Consider the following 18799-nt stretch of genomic DNA (forward strand, 5'->3'; position numbering starts at 1 on the left):
TCCCTTTTATACATTACCCCCAGATATGAAGACTCCAAACTCTGAGTGTAATTGGCAATTGTCTTGACAATGTACAAGGTAAAATAGAAGCAGCATGTTGCTCGACTGCTCAATTGGATCTGGAACAAAGACAGCAGTTATAATTGCTATCTACCACTTAAACAACCAGACATTGCATGACTCAGTAAATGGAGGCTAAGAGATTATTAGGAGCAAGATGCCAGTCACAGGTACATTTCCAGACAAATTTTTTTAATGTCAGAGGTAGCTAATGGTAGAGGCTGAGAAAAATATAGACATAGGTTAAATTGGCCATGCTCTGTCAGCAGGATACAACTACACTCACCCTCTGGGAGATATATTCAGGTAGGAAACAGTCTTGGGAAAATTATAGGTATCTCTGCCAAGTATTTTAGGTGGTTTTAACACCTGGGATCCTGTATCCTTACATTTAGCATTGCAGTGACCTAAGAACAGAGTTTATGAACATTTCTGTCTGGATGAAATGCCCAACTGAACAACTTCAGATTTGGAGCATTGCTACTCCTGACACTGAAGCTTTCTCTCTTCCTCCCAGGGAACCAACTCCCATAGGCGATTGGACACAGCACTGGCCTTTCAGGACTTAAGAAATGCAAACACAGTTTTATTTACTTCCTGACCCTTCACTCAAAAGATTTGCAGCACTGTAAATGAAAAGAAACCACCGCTGTTTAGCAACTTCTTCTGCCCCTTATTCATTCTGTCAGGAAATTGAGGCCACAGTTTGTCACAGCAGTGACACAGGAGGGGTGCTGTGGTGATGTTTGAGAACTTCTGGTTGGTCTCCCCTGGCAACTGATGCCATTGCCCTTTATCTTGCATCTTGTCTAGCAGGGCGAAGCCTGGCTTGGTGCAAAATGGCTACAGGTGAAAATTTTGGTTAAACTGAGAAAACAAAAAAATTAAAACGGAGCCTTCTTCAGCACTGACATCCAGTGTTTCTGTTCCACAGGAACCAGCTGAGTTGGCAGTCTCAGCTTTTGTCCTTCGAGCATATTGTAGAAGAGTAGCAGGTGATGCTGCTTTAGCCTTTGTAAAAGAACAAAAGGCTTTTCAGTGTTCACATCATGAACCCTGGGCCATGAGTATGTGGTTTAATTTTCTGAAGGAGAGCTCTGGCAAAGCCAATGACTTCTGATCCTGACTCTTTTTTAAAAAAAAACCCACAAACCTCTGGAAAATTGATGGAAGCAATTGGTCTCAGACAGTTTGGTGTGATGATGCTGGAAAGTGCATAGTGATTGCTGAAAAAAAAAATCTTCAAAATGGAAGTGCTGGGATGGAGAAGACATATGCAAAATTTTTAAACCAATTCCACAAAAGTTTTTATTCATAAGCTTAGTATTCATGGATTCTGCAAAATAGGAGGGAATTCTCCAATACCTGCCTCCCCTGACAAACTTCAAGCACTACCAGCAGCAGATTCTGTTTTTGACAACGTACATCAGTCCCTTTGCACACGAAATAACTATCAGGATATTAGAATAGGATACATGTTTATCCCATGGTGCGGAGCCTCAGAATCAATGGTATTTGGGTTTCTAAGTCACTTTGTATGCTTTTGAAATTCTACGCTTCTCTACTGCTCTCAAAAGGCAAAAGCATCAGGGTATTAGTACTTAACAGAACTGTATCATAACATCTTATTCCAGTTTATTCATCTTTAAAATGTCCCTGAGAGTCCTTTCTAGTATCCATGTTTGTCTTTTGTGAGTCTAAGGCTTAGTTATCATATCTTTGTCTTTCTCAGACTGGAAATAGTGGCAACTAACTCCTCTCCTTTGCATTTTTTAGTCACTTTCCTACTACAACCCCTGTTTCAAGAGAGCTTATCCCCACCTACTATGAACCTGTAAGCAGACTGCTGGTGTAAAGAACACAGCACCAGCTGCACTCTCACTGGACCCAAATTTGAAGGAAGGCTGCCAAAGGAGAAGCCCAGACATTCAGCCTGTGGTAGGAGCTGCTTCTGCAGAAGAGAATGATCCCTTCATAGCACCTCCACAGAGGACACCTAAACATCTGCACCCAGCACCTCCACAACTACCACACCATAAAGCATCCATCCAGACTGGAAGTGCCTGTATCTCTGCACACACAATTTCTCTGACACTTCCAGATCCTGCTGCAGCAGCAGGTAGGGAGATGTCCAAGCCTCAGGCCCCATCCCTATTACCACAACACTGCAGCCACAGCCTCCTGCTGGTGTCCAGGCTGCAGCTTCTACTCCATCTGATACTTCACCACATCACACTCCTTTGACATCAGGGCTGGCGCTTCCCACCTTTCCATTCGGGCATCCACATTTAGCAGCTCTGCAGGCTCTCTTGGCTAGACTGCTTCCCTTCTGGGACCCATGGGTTTCAACATGCTGGCTACAGCCTCTGCTGCTGCAGTGCCAAGGCCACCACACTGCCAAGCTCCAGCATACCCTCACTGCCCTAATGCATCTGCCATCCAAAAAAATCTTTTCCAGTTGTCTTGTCCCATCTTTACAATCTCACAGTTACTGTCTCTACACCCTGAGGCATTGCCTTCAGGGAGATGAGCTGGTTTTTCCCAGTCCAGGGAAGTCAAAGTTTCCAGGCACTGGTGGTGTGCTCAGCAAAACCCAGAAAAAGGGCAGCACATGGCTAATCCAGTAGCTGTGCCAGTAGCAAATGGTACAGAGCAGTGCTATACTGAGCAGTCTGACCACGGAAAGATTTCCTAAATTAGGTCCTAGGATAAAAGAGCTGAGCATGTGATTCCACCTCCTATTTTAAACATCCATATACCAGATGATAACTGCCTATTAAATTGCAACTGGGAATCAGCACACAAATGTGCTTCATCTCACGTCTTGTCCCAGTTACTTTAAAATAGGTATTGCTGAGTCAGTTGCTTGGATTACAGAAATCAGAGATCTTTAATAGAATTTGACAGCTTTTCAGGTTTGCACAAAGTTCTCTAGAAGCGCATCAAAGTGGGAACACTAGTTTTAGTCAGGTTCACAGGCGGAAACAAACTTCCTACAAAAATGTACCTGGTGAAATCGTTAACGTTACAGAGGTTATCTTCCCTCCAAACATCCCACAGCAAGGATCCCTCCTTGCAGTGTTTTGCTTCCAGTGTTCCCCTTAAAGTCTACTTTCCTGCTAACACAGATTTCCTTCCCCAAGATGAAGGCCTTTAACCACTGGCCATCAGTGCTCCCATTCAGCAGCAGGGTTATGAAACACCCCAGCTGGTGGAACTCACAGTTGGCCTCTTCCATTGTACTCGTCGCAGCTCATCCTCTGGGAGCAGGTTGGGACCAATGGAGCTGACGTGAGCAGGGAAGGTGTCATCCTCAAAGAGCAGCCCTTGGCTCAGACACAAGGCTCGTAGGTTTTTGAAGTCCTGGCTATTAAACCTCTTCAGGTTCTGGAGGCTTCTGGTTGTTCCTGTGGTTTGCCGGCCCTGCTCCGACATCAGAGTGGAGCTGGGGGCGAGCATTGTGCCCCTTTCCTGTGAAGGAGAGACATGGGGTGCCATTAGTTTCCTGATCCAAAGCAGTGTATTGGAAGTGTGTGGGAAATCAAACAGCCCCCCTCCTCCTGCCAAGAGGATTGTGGAGCAGCAGCTTTCAAAGCTGAGGGCAGCCGCAGTAAAAAAATCCTTATTAGCTGGAAATGCATGGGAAAAGAGTAGTCATCAAATCCCAACTGGTTTATCTTAAACCAGTGCTGTCACTGCTACAAATTCAATTTTGAGTCTTCCCTGAGGACAGAGAGCAAAGCTGTTAGTGAGCCGCTGTGTGAGCATTGAGGTACATCTGCAGCACAGGGGATGGAACAGTTGCTGCAGATGCAGGGGAGAGTGAGTGCGAGCAGAGAGACTGCTTAAAGGTACCCAGGACCTTCTGGTCATGTATCATGTATCATGCCTGTGCCCAGGGAATTTTCCAGTTATTTATTTTTTTTCATTTCCACATGTGAGCATTTGATGGTCACTCTCTGTGAGACGTAAACATGACAGAGACTTTCCTTACCTGGATCTGCTCCAAAGAAGTTTGGGCATATTAGGGGGTGGCTTCCTACCAGCCTACACAGGCATTCTATCAGATTCCCTACAACTACAGTGCTGAGATCCAGACCCGGATCCCACCTACACTACACATTCATGTGAGTGTGCACCAGGGTCCGAGGTTTTTGGACTCAGTAGTTCATTCACAAGCCAGTGTTGAAACAGTCCTGAATTTCAAATTTGTATTTAAACTGGGCAGTCATTGCATGGTATCTACAGGAATTCCAGTCTGGAGCATGGTAGAACCCCTCTTTGTTAATGTGTCTAAAGAAAAGGGGCACTTCACTTAGGAAAAATGAACATTTCACACATGTAGTGAAACCCTAGGCTGAACAGAGCTGCTAATACACCTCCTGGCTACATATGGATGTGGGAGCCAAAATCTTCTGTTGAGGACTTTGTCCCCTTTACAGTCATCAAAAAGGAGGACAACTGTCATCAAAAATCTGCTTTTGTTCCAAAGGGAGGTAGTGCATCTTCCATGGGGACACTGGACTGCAGAATGGGAGGGCTTTTAGGACAGGGGAAGAAGAAGGGCTCAAGAAAGCAGAAAACTTGCACATTTGTAGGGGCCAGTGATACCGGAGCTTAAAAAGAGCAATTTGTTCTGTCCAAGCAGAGTACAAGCTTTCAGGTGTGCTCCCCAGAGCAACGTGGATGTAGAGAGGGATGTACACATGTGCACCACTTCCTGGGGATCTTTCTTCAGCTGAAAAGTTCTGTTGTGGGTTTCGGGGTACAGAGAAGTAGCAAAAAGGTTGTGCAGCCTGCCTTGCTTCCTGGTTCCTTCAGCTCCTTTTGTCACACAAAATTACCTGTTGCTGGATCAAAATATGACTTAGGATACACACCAGTTTTCACCCTTCATTCACACTTGCCCCCACAAAACCAAAATATTAACTAGCCTGAGCTATAATTTCCCTTTTGCCTCTTTCTTTATGAAAAGAGAGGGCTCTGGTGAAGCCCTTTATTAATAGACTTTCAAAGGCAAGAAGGATCACCGTGATCACTTCCTCTGGCATCTCACATGATGGATGCCACTGCACTTAATCCAGTGATTCCTGCCCCTAGCTCCTGGCATCCGCATAGGATGTACCTTCTCACAAATTAGCATCGGAAAATCCACCACAGCCCTGGGCAAGCCACTCCCACAGGTAATTAACTTCACTGTGCTAACTTGTAGCTTGAAGTCACTTTTAGTTTCATTTTCAAACACCGGATGCCACAACTCTTTTTTTATTTTTTTCTCCTCCAAATTTTCAGTAGATGAAAGGGCTCTTTTCTATCAAACAAACTTACCTGTAGATCTGAGATGTTCCTGCTGCGGCACAAAGACAGCAGACTGCTCCAGTAAGAGCAGAGCCTCAGATTTGTATTGTTAATTCTTCACGCATGTGAAAAACACAGCTCAGCCACAGTGAAGGTGTGATACAGCCCCCCACTCTCAACCCTACACCTTTTTACTTAGTCTCATCACCTTTCTTGCTGCTTCAAGTCACTTAACCTCCTGGCATTGTAACAACAGCCTAAACAAATAAGTAGTTTTGCATCTCATTGTTTTAATTAAAAGCCCTACAAAAACATCGGGTGGAATTCACAAACCACTCTCGGCCAACAAGAAGAGAGAACACTCCCCTTGGGCTTGCAGTTTTTGATACAATGGAAATAAATCTCATGTAATGTACCATAACACGACAAGGGAATGGCTTCTTCTTAACAAATACTCATTTGAAACTGTGCCCAGGCCCCATGCATGCTAAGATCTATTTCTTGCAATGGTGTTCCAGCAAAACTGATTACTAATTCCAAAACTCAAATTAAAATTAACAGAGCTTGAAGGCTGGGTCTGACACGCATTCCCTCTCTTCTGACAGAGAACAAGAGTTTTTAGCATGTGTGTGCATGTGTTTAATTACGTTGTTTAACATATCAGGATTAAATTAGCAACCAGACTGAAGAAAATAATACACTTAACTACTCTTCCCTTGCAGGAATAACTTCATCAGCATTGTGTCTGGGGGCACACAGGTATTATAACCATCCATGCCCCTGTGCAGGTAGGTCATGGGGTCAGGCATACCTGGCTAGCATTGTTCTGCCAGCACCAACAAACTCTGAGGACCACTTCTTTTGGAGCAGCATCCTGAAAGCTGGCCCCAGCTCTGCTGCTCAGCTGTCATGGGTCCCTCAGCAACAGAAAAGATCACAACAGCTGTTAAAGCAGAATATTGCCTGCTTGGTTGGGGAGCTTCTTAACCTGTTGCTGAACCCACATGTCAGAAAGACTTTCAAGGGACAGAGTTGTAATGGAATGGGTATTGGAGGCATTGCCCTTGGACTGTTCCCTGCCACAAGATGCGAGGAGAGAGGGAGGGATTTCAAACACTCACAAAAGTTCGTTCACACATACTGTCAAACTCTAAAGAAAAAAAAAGAGTCTGCCTCTCAACTAAGCAAGGAAAGTATTATTCAGAAGGGGCTAAACAAACATTTACTTAGTCCTGGAATCTCCTTCAACATATTTACTTATCTGAAATAGAGAAGGGAATCACGCCCAACTTTGTATCTGCTGCTCTTTTTTGGTTCCTCTTCCTTCTGGGCAGAGGGAGAAATTCTTTCCCAGAGAAAGGGACAAAGAAGGAGGAAGGGAAGGTAAGCAGTGGAAAAGCTACAGAGAGAAGGATCAAAAGAGATCAGGTGTGACAGCTGGAAAGGATGAGAAGGAAAGAGGAGTCTCTGAGGATAGCAGAGCAAAAAAGATTGGTGACTCCTGCAGCAATTATTGGGGGAACACCAAACAGACCATTTTCTGCGTTTAACAGCTTAAAAGGCAGCAGTGAAGGGTTGTGTCTCCCTCCAGCACTCATTCACAAAAGATGTCAAGCCACTACTATAATCAGGTATTCAATGGTGGCAAATGCTACTGACAGCTAATTACACTTTGCATAAAGATTTATGTCAGGGTACAGACATAATTTCCTTCAATAGCTTCTGATATTTTTCACCATGGAGAAAGTAGAAATAGGCAATTAGAAAATGTGTCTACTTCATAGCCAAACCTTCTCTCTACTGATTTTATCAAAACATTTCCATTATATGTTGGCTTAGCTGAGTTTCTGTACTTCAGAAAGAGCAACTGAATTTTCTCAAACCCTACAAAGAATACCAAAAAAGTCAATAAGCCAGCAGCCCTTCTACCCCTGCTTCCTCTCAAATGCTCTAAACTCCTAAGCTATGTTTCATCTCCCTATAATACTTAATATATGCTACAGTTACACAAGTATTCTTTCCTCTAAGATCCCCTCATTCATGTATTTGAAGTATTGTAAAAACTTCAGAAACTCAGTTCCAGAATTATTTTATAATGAAGGAAAGTGTGAGTTTATTAGCTCTCCTTGAATTCAAATTAAAAACAAACAAGAGTGCTGCTTTTCAGTAGCTTCCTGCAGTGACAGCAAGCACAAGAGGCAGAGCAGGGAGCAGAACATGGGCATCCCAAATTCCAGATGGACAACAGCTCCTTGTACATACAATGTGTGAAAGCCTTGAGTACCACAGAAAATCAAAACCAAAGCCAGGCACTCTGGCAACCCTCCAGGAGATCACTTTCCCAGTGGCATCTTGCACAACCTTCTGCTCCAAACAATCTGTGAAGTACTCCCTTCTGGCTATTTATTAAGTCAATTTTCTCCTCGTTTTGCATACATAGCATTGGACAGTTCCAGATACCTTTTTTATACCTCATTTAACAGCAGCCTACAGTAACTATAGAGTCCTCCTCATCTTAGAATCTCTACTCCCACTTGATCCAATTACTTTTGACAACTTACCATTTTACTATGAGGCTCTTTCTAGGATGGCAAATTTGTCTTTTCTTTCCCTCCAGGTAACATTAAGGACCGGGACTCTCAATTATTCTGTCTCTCCAAGGCAAATCCCTCTCAATGTCTCTGTGGTGCTTTTCCAGCCCTATAACTTATATTACTTATATTTCACCTGCTTCATTTTGTACTAAATAAAACAGCAAAGGGATGTTTTACCTGCAGTGCCTCCGGTGTAACTCTCCAGCCAACACCAACAGAGAAACAGGCAGGCTGGTACTATCCCTGTTCTCCTTTATAGGGCAACTTTTGCCACACCTTAAGTAAACATAGCCAAGTTGAAGTCAAGTTCAAGGCCAAAAGCAACCACTCTGGCTTGGGCGTAATAGTTTCATACAGATATTACATAGTAGATATATATAGATAGATATATACACACACAGACTTCTATTAGCCATGCACAATGAATTGTTTGCCGACCTATGTTTGTTGACAGTTTTCTGTGGCTAAGTGAGGCTTCAGTTGCAGTAATTCTTACAAAATAAATAGGTTTCTTTGTACCTCCCACCCTTTCATATAATCTTTTCCTCCCCCTATCACCAGGAAACACAGCAATCATGCTGGATCCAGGCACAGCATGGCAGGACTCGCTACGTAAGTTATCAGTGGTGCGTGTCATTCTTTCTGCAGTAGTAAAAGCAGCAGGTACTTTAAGGCCAATGCCTGTTAGCATTTACACTGGGCTCTTACTTAAATTCCACATCAGTTCACTTACTTGGGCAGTTCATTTCCTCCAGGATTGCCTGTGGAAGCAGGGGTTATCCACATATTTAGAAGGGGACTGGCCTCCATTGTTCTAAAGCCCAAAGACAAAGAATAAAAAAAAGTATCTAGCAAAAATACGGGAATATTCATTTTCGGGAAACTGAACTGAGATAGCCTAAAGAGGCCAAAATTCAAGGGAATGTGTGCAGCAAGTTCTCTGGGACACATTCCCTGGCAGCAATCCTAAGTGTATTCCTATAGCCTGTAAACGTGTGTTTGAAGAAAAGACCCTTAGTGTTCTGGTGGGCAGCAACCTGAACAAGAGACAACCGTGCAGCCTTGCAATAAAGCAAATCAACAGCATCCTGGGCTGCACAAGCTGCAGCACAGGCAGCAGGTCAAGGCAGGGAATCCATCTTCTTTGCACAGTACTTCTGAGATGGTATCTGCAGTCCTGTATCCAGTTTTGGGCTGCCCAGTGTAAGAAGGGCACTGAAAGTCCAGCAGAAACCCACCAGAATGGTCGGGGGCTGGAGGACATGGTGTGAGAGAGGAGACTAAGAGAGTTTGTCCACTCATTCAGGAGGGAGACCTAATTGCAGTCTCCCACTATCCAAAAGGCAGTTACAGAGAGGGTGAAGCCAGACTCTTCTTGAAGGTGCACAGCAAGATGGGCAGAGGCAACAGGCATGAGGAGCAGCAATGAAAATTACATGGGGTTGGAGAGAAAAAAATTCTTTAGAGTGGTTCAGCCCAGGCATAAATGTCCAGAGAACCTGGATCACCTCCACCCTTGGAGACACTCACTTGGACAAGGATATAAGCAACATCACCTAACTCAGAAGTCAATCTGCTTTGAGCTAGAGTGGGACTCAAAGACCCAGGAAATTACCCTCTCTTTTTCAAGCTATCACAGCTTGTTCATCAAAAGAAAAGTTACTCTGCAGGGAAGGTTTGTGAAGTTTATCTTGGGGATTAACAAAAAAACCAACGTATAGTTCTTTAGTTACCCAAAGTAACTAAAATCAATCACATACAATCACCTGGGCTCAGGAATTTCCTCAGAACAAGACTTTCTATTCGGGCTGCAGTCTCTTTGAGTTGGGATGCTAGCACCTCTCATAGCAGCTGCTCCCTAGGAGCTATGGGAGATGAGAACATAAAAGAGCTCATGAAAAAGACAGTTCAGCTTCTTCATCAATGTTTAGTATAGCTCTGTGGGTCTAAAAGCAGTGTACTGCACCCTGCCTGCTCACATTTTAGGGTTTTCATTTCCTCATGAGATCCCAACATTTAGCAAACTCTAATAGGAAATACAACCATGTAAATTAGAGCAAAACCTGCCCCAGAGAGCAAAACAGGTGCAGTTTTTCTTTAAGAACTGTTTTCCATAACCACTACATAAATAAAAGCTGATTGCACCAGAAGCAGGGAGCAAAGATTTCCTTCATTGCAGGAAAGGAGCTCTGAGGTAATAAATGCCAGTGCTGCTGGCTCATCTGACAGCACGCGTGCTGATAATCGCCTCCTCTCTGGGGAAACGGCAGGTATATTCCCCTCCAGGTATGGTGATTCATTGTCTGGAACTGATATCTCTGCTTAAATGGGGGATTAACATGATTTAAGAAATATTCATTGCAAAGTTGATTAGAAAGCACCATCACCAACCTGGCAGGAGATTTCAGTTATTGCAGCATGAACCCATTTTGAGATTGTCAGCTTTTCTGCAGAAGGCTGTATTGATGTGTCCATTTTCACAGTGGCTCCAGAGAAGGAAACCCAGAAGGCTGAGGGATTTATGTGCAGTAATGAGCCTTTGGATTATTTGCTATCCTAAGTATCTGTGGAATCCTGCCAGAAAAAAAAAAAAAAAAAGTCATTTCAGTAAAAAGCACAGGGCTGTGCATGGGGAGAGCAGGGGTGTTTTCTGCCAGTGGTACCCTGTGACATTTTGGCAGGTGCAACATTGCCCTGGCTTGAGGTTTGCTTCTGCAGAGCAGGGATATTAATCCACCTTAGAGCAGCTGTGCAGTTTGATCCACTCATGGGCAAAAGATGCTGAGGGATCACTGGAAACTCAAAACTACTTCTACACTGTAAGTTACCACCTCAGGGCTGTTAAAAGCACAAATAAAGGAGGGCCCCTATGCTTAGGACCAACAGCTGCAATGTGTTCCTTCCTCTGGTCCAGAGAGTACTGGCACCAAAGGGCAAATATCATGAAGTGCTGTTAATTCCAGGTTTTCTGTGAAGTTAGAATGGCTTGTGGGGTCTCAGCTGGTACCACAGATTTTTGGCATCACATATTTTTGGAATGTAAAGAACCTTTATTCCTCTCTGCCCTGGAATAAAAATACACCAAAAAATGCACAACATGGGAGTTCTTTTAAAAGAGATTTTAAGATAAACACATATATCTTCTCTTTTCCCAGCTTTCTTGAGGGTAGACTCTATGTTTGCATAACTGTCATGGTTTAACCCCAACTGGCAGCACATAGCCACTCACTCCCTCCCCCACCACTGGGATCAGGAAGAGTAAAAGTGAGAAAACTCCTAGGTTGAGATAAAGACACTTTAATAGGTAAAGTAAAAGCTGTGTGCACAAGCCAGGCAAAACAAGGAATTAATCCTCTGTTTCCCATGGGCAGGCAGGCGTTCCACCATTTTCAGGGAAGCAGGGCTCTATCACACAACACAATTACTGGGAAAAACAGTAACTCCAAACGTCCTTTCCTTCCTCCTTCTTCCATGTTGAGCATGATGCGGTATGGAATGTCCCTTTGGTCACTGGGGGCCAGCAGGCCTGGCTGTGTCCCCTCCCAGCTCCTTGTGCACCTCCAGCCCACTCTCTGGTGGGGTGGGGTGAGGAGCAGAAAAGGCCTTGACTCTGTGTGAGCACTGCTCAGCAATGACTAAAACATCTCTATATTATCAACCCTGTCTTCAGCACAAATCCAATATAGCTCCACACCAGCTACTGTAACCAGCTAAACCCAGCACAGTAGCCAGCAGCATCTCTGAAGCAGGGAATTTTGTATCATCTTTCAAGGGTGTGTGGGGAGGAACTGCATAATTATGCCCAAATACTAGTGGAAGCCTTGGCCTTAAGAAAGGGGACTCTCCTCACTACACCCACAGAGCTTCTGTGCTGAAGTATTAAGACTGTTATTTTTTGCAATGTTTCAGACATATGCCTTCATTTCTTACTTCCGCTGCCTTTACCCTGTGAAGATCACACTCTTTTTAGCAGAAATACTCCTAATTTAGACCATGGTAAACAAAAGTAACAGGCTGGGAAAATGTCCAGGGTAGTGAACACAACTACATTTCGTGTAAAAGAGGAATCTTCCGTCAGTCATTGTCACATTTGCTGCAATAATTGGGTGTCCCACTGTTTTTTTATTATCTGACTAATGGAAGAATACTATCAATCCATTTCATTTCCTCATTCAGAACTTTGTATATAGGTCAAGTGTTACCATTTATTTGCTTCTCTTACACAAGATGCAGGGAAGCTATAAATATATTACTCATACACAATCTTCTTTTCTCTGTGCTTATGCACTCCTATTTCTGGCAGGACCTGCTCTTCTAAAGCACAACTTTTATGATTGTGTAAACTATCAGGCAAATAACAAAGTCCTTCTTCAGCATCTGTTTTCACCCAATCCTCACCCACGAGCTGCCCCTCAGTGCAAATTCGCCATGAGCTGCAGCACTTTTGCTGTATTCACATGTGAATCATTTTGCTCATAAATGAAGTACAACTGTTGCCTGAGTGAAATGTGGCAGCTGCTTAACAGTACATAATGAATCCACATAGCTAGGTCCTACTGCCACTTGAGGGAGAGGGGATTTGGTGTGAAAAATAAATCTCTCCAGAGCCCTATTTTCAGAAGAAATATCCACCGACTTCAGAACTACAGTGGGAATTCTTCAAGAATAAAAATAAAAAAACAGGCAGCCTGTTACTGACACCCATATTAGCACTAGCATTTCCCAGTGGAATATTTTTCCTTCAGAAAAATGCAATTCTGTCAAACATGAAAGCCACTAACAATGAATTTTCACCATGAGAAAGACACAATACATTTCAATAATGCCATTGGGCTCCGTTCCGATTTTGCAATAGTTGCATTTTTTGCTTATGAAAAACCTGTCACTTCAGGATACTCTCTGTATTATCCAAAAGGTTTAACATTTCATTGTAAAAAAGATTTCAAGTGTTATTGTAATAGCTCACTGCATTTGGTCTGACATTATTTTTCCTAATGTGGTTTCCCAGGAAATTCTGGACTTCGTTTTTCATTTGAATGAGGGACAGAATATGAAAGCATTTTGAATGTACTCAACCACTACAAAAGTTTGGCCCCACAGCAGATAGCACTGAAACTCTCTTTGAGAATGAGTCCATCCCATCATAAAGTGTAACATCAAAGCACATTTTAAACAGAGCTGTCATGACATTGTCCTGGCAAGTGACACCGACACTGTTTCATCTGGTCATAGCACTGCTGTTCTGCTTTACCAAACTTTGCTAGCAACTGCTCAGAAAGGTAAGTAAGGAAGGAGCACTTTTACCTCTCTCTCAGTGTCCCCTATCTACCTCTTCATGAACAGTTATTGGGCACCATGAAATGCCAGAGACAGACCTCTGTGGAGGGCGCATCGAAACGAAATTCTTGTTTTCACCAGCACATTAGTCCCTGTTTGGCATTTCTGCGTCCAGCTTTGTCAATACCCTGTGGGTATGAGAAAATTTATTTCACGCTTTTTTGTTTTGTTTGTGTCTCGGTGTGAACAGATTGCAACAGCCTCGCATTTGTTTGTTTTCCAGAAGCATTCCTGCCATCCTCTTATGAAGAATCCTTGGCCTGCAGATCATTCAGTAGTAAAGACATTTGCAGTCCACAGTCCTCACCTCAGCCTTTGCTGACTAGTGACCCATACTGCACAGTACAGCTTCTTCTTCCTTGACATCTTGCCATTTGTAAGGTGCCAACAAGGGTACACTGCTGGTATTCCAGTCAGATAGGCAACTTGCTGTCCACCTTTCCTCCTTGCTCCCACAAGACATCCAACACCTAGAGAGACGAAGGGCTGCAACCTGAGGCAAGCCAAATAGCTGCTCTGGTACTCCATGTTCTTCAGCATATACTCAAAACCTGAAAATGGAGTTACTATCCAAATCAGGCCAAGGGCAGAAGAGGGATTTGAAGCTAATTATGGCAAACCCTAAAGACGTCACAGTGGAATTAAGACCATGAGGTGGCTGGAAGTCACAGACATAACTTCTAGACTTGTCCTCTAAGAAGTGCTTGTGTAGCTTCTCCACCACACAGTAAGGGTGCTGTATGCTCATAGTATTGGTCATTGTTCGAATATATTGGTTCCATGAAAAGCAAATAATGGGATAGAAGGAGAAATTATTGAATTAATTTCTCAGACTAACAATCCCATCATCAAATTCCTGGAAATTTAAAAGACTTAAAACACCAGCCATCAGATACTTTTGGTAACTCTGGGTTCATCTTCCCTTGATCCAACACAAGTGACCTCATCTGAAGCAATAATACCCAAAAATACATACCTGCAATGTACATAGCAGTTTAGGAAGAAAGACTATCTTGAAAGAGGATGGTGAGCATGCCTAAAGGCAGAAACCTGATGGTAAAAAATAATGTTCATTTCAGTTACCATGTTAGGCAAGAGAGGTACAGATCTTTCTGCCTTCAGGACGAGACAGCAGGTAGCTCTCCTTCCACTCCCAGGGAACATGGGTGTAAGGCTCTCAGGATCATGCTGTGCTTCCCTGGAATACACAGGGTGCCTAAAACAGGTGTTCATAGCATTTGGATAAATGCCCCACTGCAGCCTGGAGTTACCATCCAGTGCGCTCAATAAACAACACTCCACACTTCCTCTCACCATGCTGAGACCACACTCACTTCCATTCCACAGTGTCTCCTGCTCAACTGAGATGAACCACAGCACAGGATGGAATGTGGCTTCTGACATTGCCTTGCATTAAGCTGCTGCTAGAGCCTTCTCTGAAAAAAAACAGACCACACTTTATACCCCACTCACTAGAGACCCATTTGGTCTCTCTCTAAGTATTATTTTGGCCAAGAGAAGAGTCATCTCACAGGTTTTGTAACAACTTCAGCATTTGCCAACATCACAGGGTTGGAGAGTTAAAAAAAATAACCAACTTAAAATATTACCAGCCTGAGTTTCCTCATCCTGGTGAGAAAAATGCAACCCCTAATGCCAGATACATTACAGCTTGCTGATCTGGCTGACAGCAAGTAAAAAGCAAAACACTGCCCATAAAGAAGGCAGCTCAGCTTAATCTTGAGACTGCACCTATTCAGCTCAAACCAAAGGAGAATATGACCTTATTTGAAAGGCATAGGAAGGGTGGCAAAGTCCACAGAGAAAAGCTCCAGACAGAAGTGAGCTCCTCAAGTAATAGAGACAGTCTTGCAGCCGAGGCCTACAGTCAAGAGAGGAGGAAAGGAGCATCAAGATGATTTTGCACAGAGAGTTTAGGAATTTACCTGGATGAACTTTTAATACCTGTACTGTATTTGTTCCTTCACAGTGTGGCTCTGATGGGTGTTCTAGTGCCTAGGGCACATGAAAGACACACTGACAGGGAAGCAAGAACCAAGTGGTGAAGGTCTAGAGAACAAATGGAGAATTTAAGGCACAGAGCCCAGTGGTGCCCTCCCTGGGCATCATCCTGAGCAGCACAGCATCAGGACTCAGCCTAGGTTAAAACAGACATATGCCTGATGGAGAAAACTGTCCTCCCCAAATTCTGCTTCCTAAGAACTGCGAAGTGCCAGCTGTGACCTGCATGGACAAGTAGACCAGCACATGTCACAGCAGCACCCTTGAAAAGAAAGAGTTTATGTGTTCTGCTCTCATTTTCCACCTTGTTGCCACACGTACCTGTGTTACGCAGGCACACTGGCTGGCACGTCGTTTCCTAGGCTGACCCTTTACTGTAACCTCTTTCCCCACACTGTGTTGGCAGCAGGCTCCTATTACGTGCATGAGCAGCTTCAGAGCAGCTCCAGCCCTGAGCTCTTTTTTCAGAATGAAAGGCTCCTCTCAGAGCTGCACAGCATGCTTTGATAACACAGGTCTGCTCTCTTGCCTCTGCTCTATCAGTACATGGAAAAATGAGTATTGGTACTATATCTGAGCTATTAATTAAATACCTTAAATAGCTAGATAAGGCACTTGGTTAGGGCTCAGTGCCACGTAGGGAGAGCGAGATGCCAGTACAGAGAACAGCATATGGTCCCTAGTGAATGTTTCTGTCACTTTTCATTGACATTTCAACTAATGTTCTTCCCTGATTATCTGTATTCTACAATGCATTAAGGAGAAGCACATCAGATACTACCTTTAACTTTTCCAGCCAAACTGCACTATATTTCTAAACACTTCCTTCTTTTTGGGGGAGGAGGGAGGGAAGAAGTAAACACTATAAAACTTCTATAGTCAAGTACAGAAGGCTATGGGTAACAGTCATGAACCAGGATAGAAACAGGGCCAAAATACGGAACAAAACTGTAAATAGAAGGGCAAAGTCTCAGGTACTTTATAGAGGATGACTTCTGTGAACATTATTCCATCCAGTAAAAAAGTGTAAAATGCAAGGTAATGCCTGACAAGAAAGAGGAACACTAGGAGTGAACAAGGCTCAGCAAGACTGGCTGCAGGGTGAGACAGCCTTGGAAATGGTTGCTTCCCACTGAGGTGAGAAAAACTGGTACAATACCACACTGGGAAGCACCCAGGAGAGTCTGAAAATAAACTGGAAAACAACGTGATACTGCCTCCATTCCTGGTGCACTAGTTGTAACTTTCTTTGAAACAGAGCATGTTAATTTTAAATCTGGTGAGCTTATTAGAAAATCACAGACCAAATCACTAATCTCACTATACCAGAATTAATATAGGAGAGGGTTTAAGACTGAGTAAGAGCTGGATGAGAAGCTCTCACATCCCACTCAGCCCTGATGAGAAAGATTTCATCCCTCTCCCAGACATCTGATTTCCTCCAGCTACTCTGATGCTAGTGAGCCATGCAGAGATGAAGACAGGGAGTGAGAATAGAGCAGAGCTCAGTGAATCAGCTCTCCTGACTCACTAATGGAAAAGAAAAGGCAACACGATCTAGCAACTCCCAAGAACAAATCAGGAATCTTGACTGCCACGGTGAACCATCAAAAGTTTGCTCTCTGAAGCAAGAAGATGAGGCACCTTGAACTTAAAAACAAAGTGCTGGGGCCTCTATGCACTGTCATTTTTTTTTTTTTCACTAATATGAGGTAAGACTTCAAGGCATTACTGAATCAAGTCCCTTGTTTACTGCATCCAGGAGAAAACTTTGTATGAGCAAGTGGGTGATGTGCTGAAATGAAGACTAAGCTTTTTCTCTCCTGCAGTCTGAATTTCAATTACTGTGCTTGTTGCAGCGTACTGAGACCAGGCCTCAGTAGCCATTAGCTGGAGAATCACACTGTAATGTGTTTGACCCAATATATGCCCTAGTGAGTGACAGAGAATGAGGAAGAAATACTGCAGGCTGTGATGGATCAGACTCCTAGGACAAAGAATTACCTTCCTCTTCTCCACTCCCTTTATATCCTCCTGCCAAAGCACTGGAGATGGTCCTATTAACTATGGGCTACAGAGAGCATTGCAGCATCTTAGGAGGAAATCACAAAGATGGGTTTCGTACTAAATAACTGGACTGTCAGAGAGAGAGAGGGAGAGGGAAAAGAGATCACTGCATTGCTGGGAGACAAAATACCCCTGCTTCTTTAGGGCCACAGATTTATTATGTGTGTACAGTGCCTCACATGGTAAGACTTTGATCCCTGACTGGATCTTCGAAGACCTCTGTAATCCAAACAGTAAGAACAAACAACTACTTCATGTCAGAACGATGAATGATTAAAAACATTTTACTGTGTTTTAAAAGTTGGGTATATAAAAACATAAGGAAGTTTCAGAATAGTTAATCTTCAATTTTTGTTTTTATCTGACTTCATAAATCTCTGGACATTTTGTTAATGAGTACAGTTATGAGCTGTGGAAAAGCCAAGTGATTATAATAAAAATTAAGTTTTATGAAGATTTCTATGCCTTTGTCCTACTTGCTGTGTTACTAGGCTTGCAACAGAGGCCACAGAGCTCCAGTGAGGATACACTGTCACTTTTAACTCACCCTCCTTTTAAATACATACCCTGCACTATTTTTTGCCACTACCACTGGTGGCAGTTTAGAGGCAGGCTGGACCTTGCTCCTTCAACACTGAGCAGTAAGAGAAGAGGAAGAGATCAACACCCTCTTACCACTACTCACAGTGGACAGGGCTGTAGTTAGTGTCTGGGACTGCCAGGACTGTGCTCCACCATTTGTCACCGTGGCACTGCAAGGATTTTGAGCTATGTGCTTTATACCCCTCTTTGTTTTTCTCAATTCCAGAGAGAAAATTTTACTGATGAAACATTCACAGAGAGACAATTTAAAGCAAAATCAGAAACCATTTAGTTGGAAAATGAATTCCTATTTATAAATCAAGAGCCTATCTCAGAAATATACCTGAAAACCTTGTTTCTCTAACCAGAGACTAGCTCAAAGCCTGGATTTCCAAATAAAACCATGCACAAGTGCCTGCTGGCTTCACATCTAACCCAAAGGCCACTGACTTTGACAGAACAATTTAACAACTTCAGTGTATCTTGGAGCACATCTTTTGTGACAAGGCAGCAGCACCCTAGCCCTACCTGGGGTCAATGGCCACATCATGAATGAGCCACAAACACCAAGGTTTCACCCCTACTCTTAAATACCACAGGAGATGCCAACGGCCTAAGTCTGACCTTAGGGCCAAGAGGCATTTGCCCCTACCAGGAACTTACTTTCTGCCCTAAAGAAGGCAGTCAGATCCAGGCTGGCAAGAGATCAGCATATGCAAACTGCCATCTGGTAAATAATAGTGCTTCTTTGCTAGCCAGCAAAACCAATCTTTTTCAGTTAGTTTCAAACCTGAAGAAAAGCCCATATGCCTGAACCTTTTCCTGTTTCCTTTCATTGG

General features: G+C 43.4%; 1 protein-coding gene across 1 annotated transcript in view; it reads right to left on the minus strand.

The window, feature by feature from the left end:
* LOC113954684 (calpain-13-like) overlaps positions 1 to 10515 on the minus strand; it is a 52466-nt gene extending 41951 nt beyond the window's left edge. Inside the window, exons 1-2 of the mRNA XM_027659348.1 lie at positions 10344 to 10515; positions 3283 to 3531 (exon numbers count right to left, since the gene is read on the minus strand). Of these exons, the coding sequence (XP_027515149.1) occupies positions 3283 to 3531; positions 10344 to 10427 (333 nt within the window). The 5' untranslated portion in view covers positions 10428 to 10515. The remainder of the gene's footprint in view (positions 1 to 3282; positions 3532 to 10343) is intronic.
* Positions 10516 to 18799: the final 8284 nt, after the last annotated feature.

This window comes from Corapipo altera, unplaced genomic scaffold (genome assembly GCF_003945725.1).
Source record: "Corapipo altera isolate COAL_440 unplaced genomic scaffold, ASM394572v1 48, whole genome shotgun sequence".
Lineage (NCBI taxonomy): Eukaryota > Metazoa > Chordata > Aves > Passeriformes > Pipridae > Corapipo > Corapipo altera.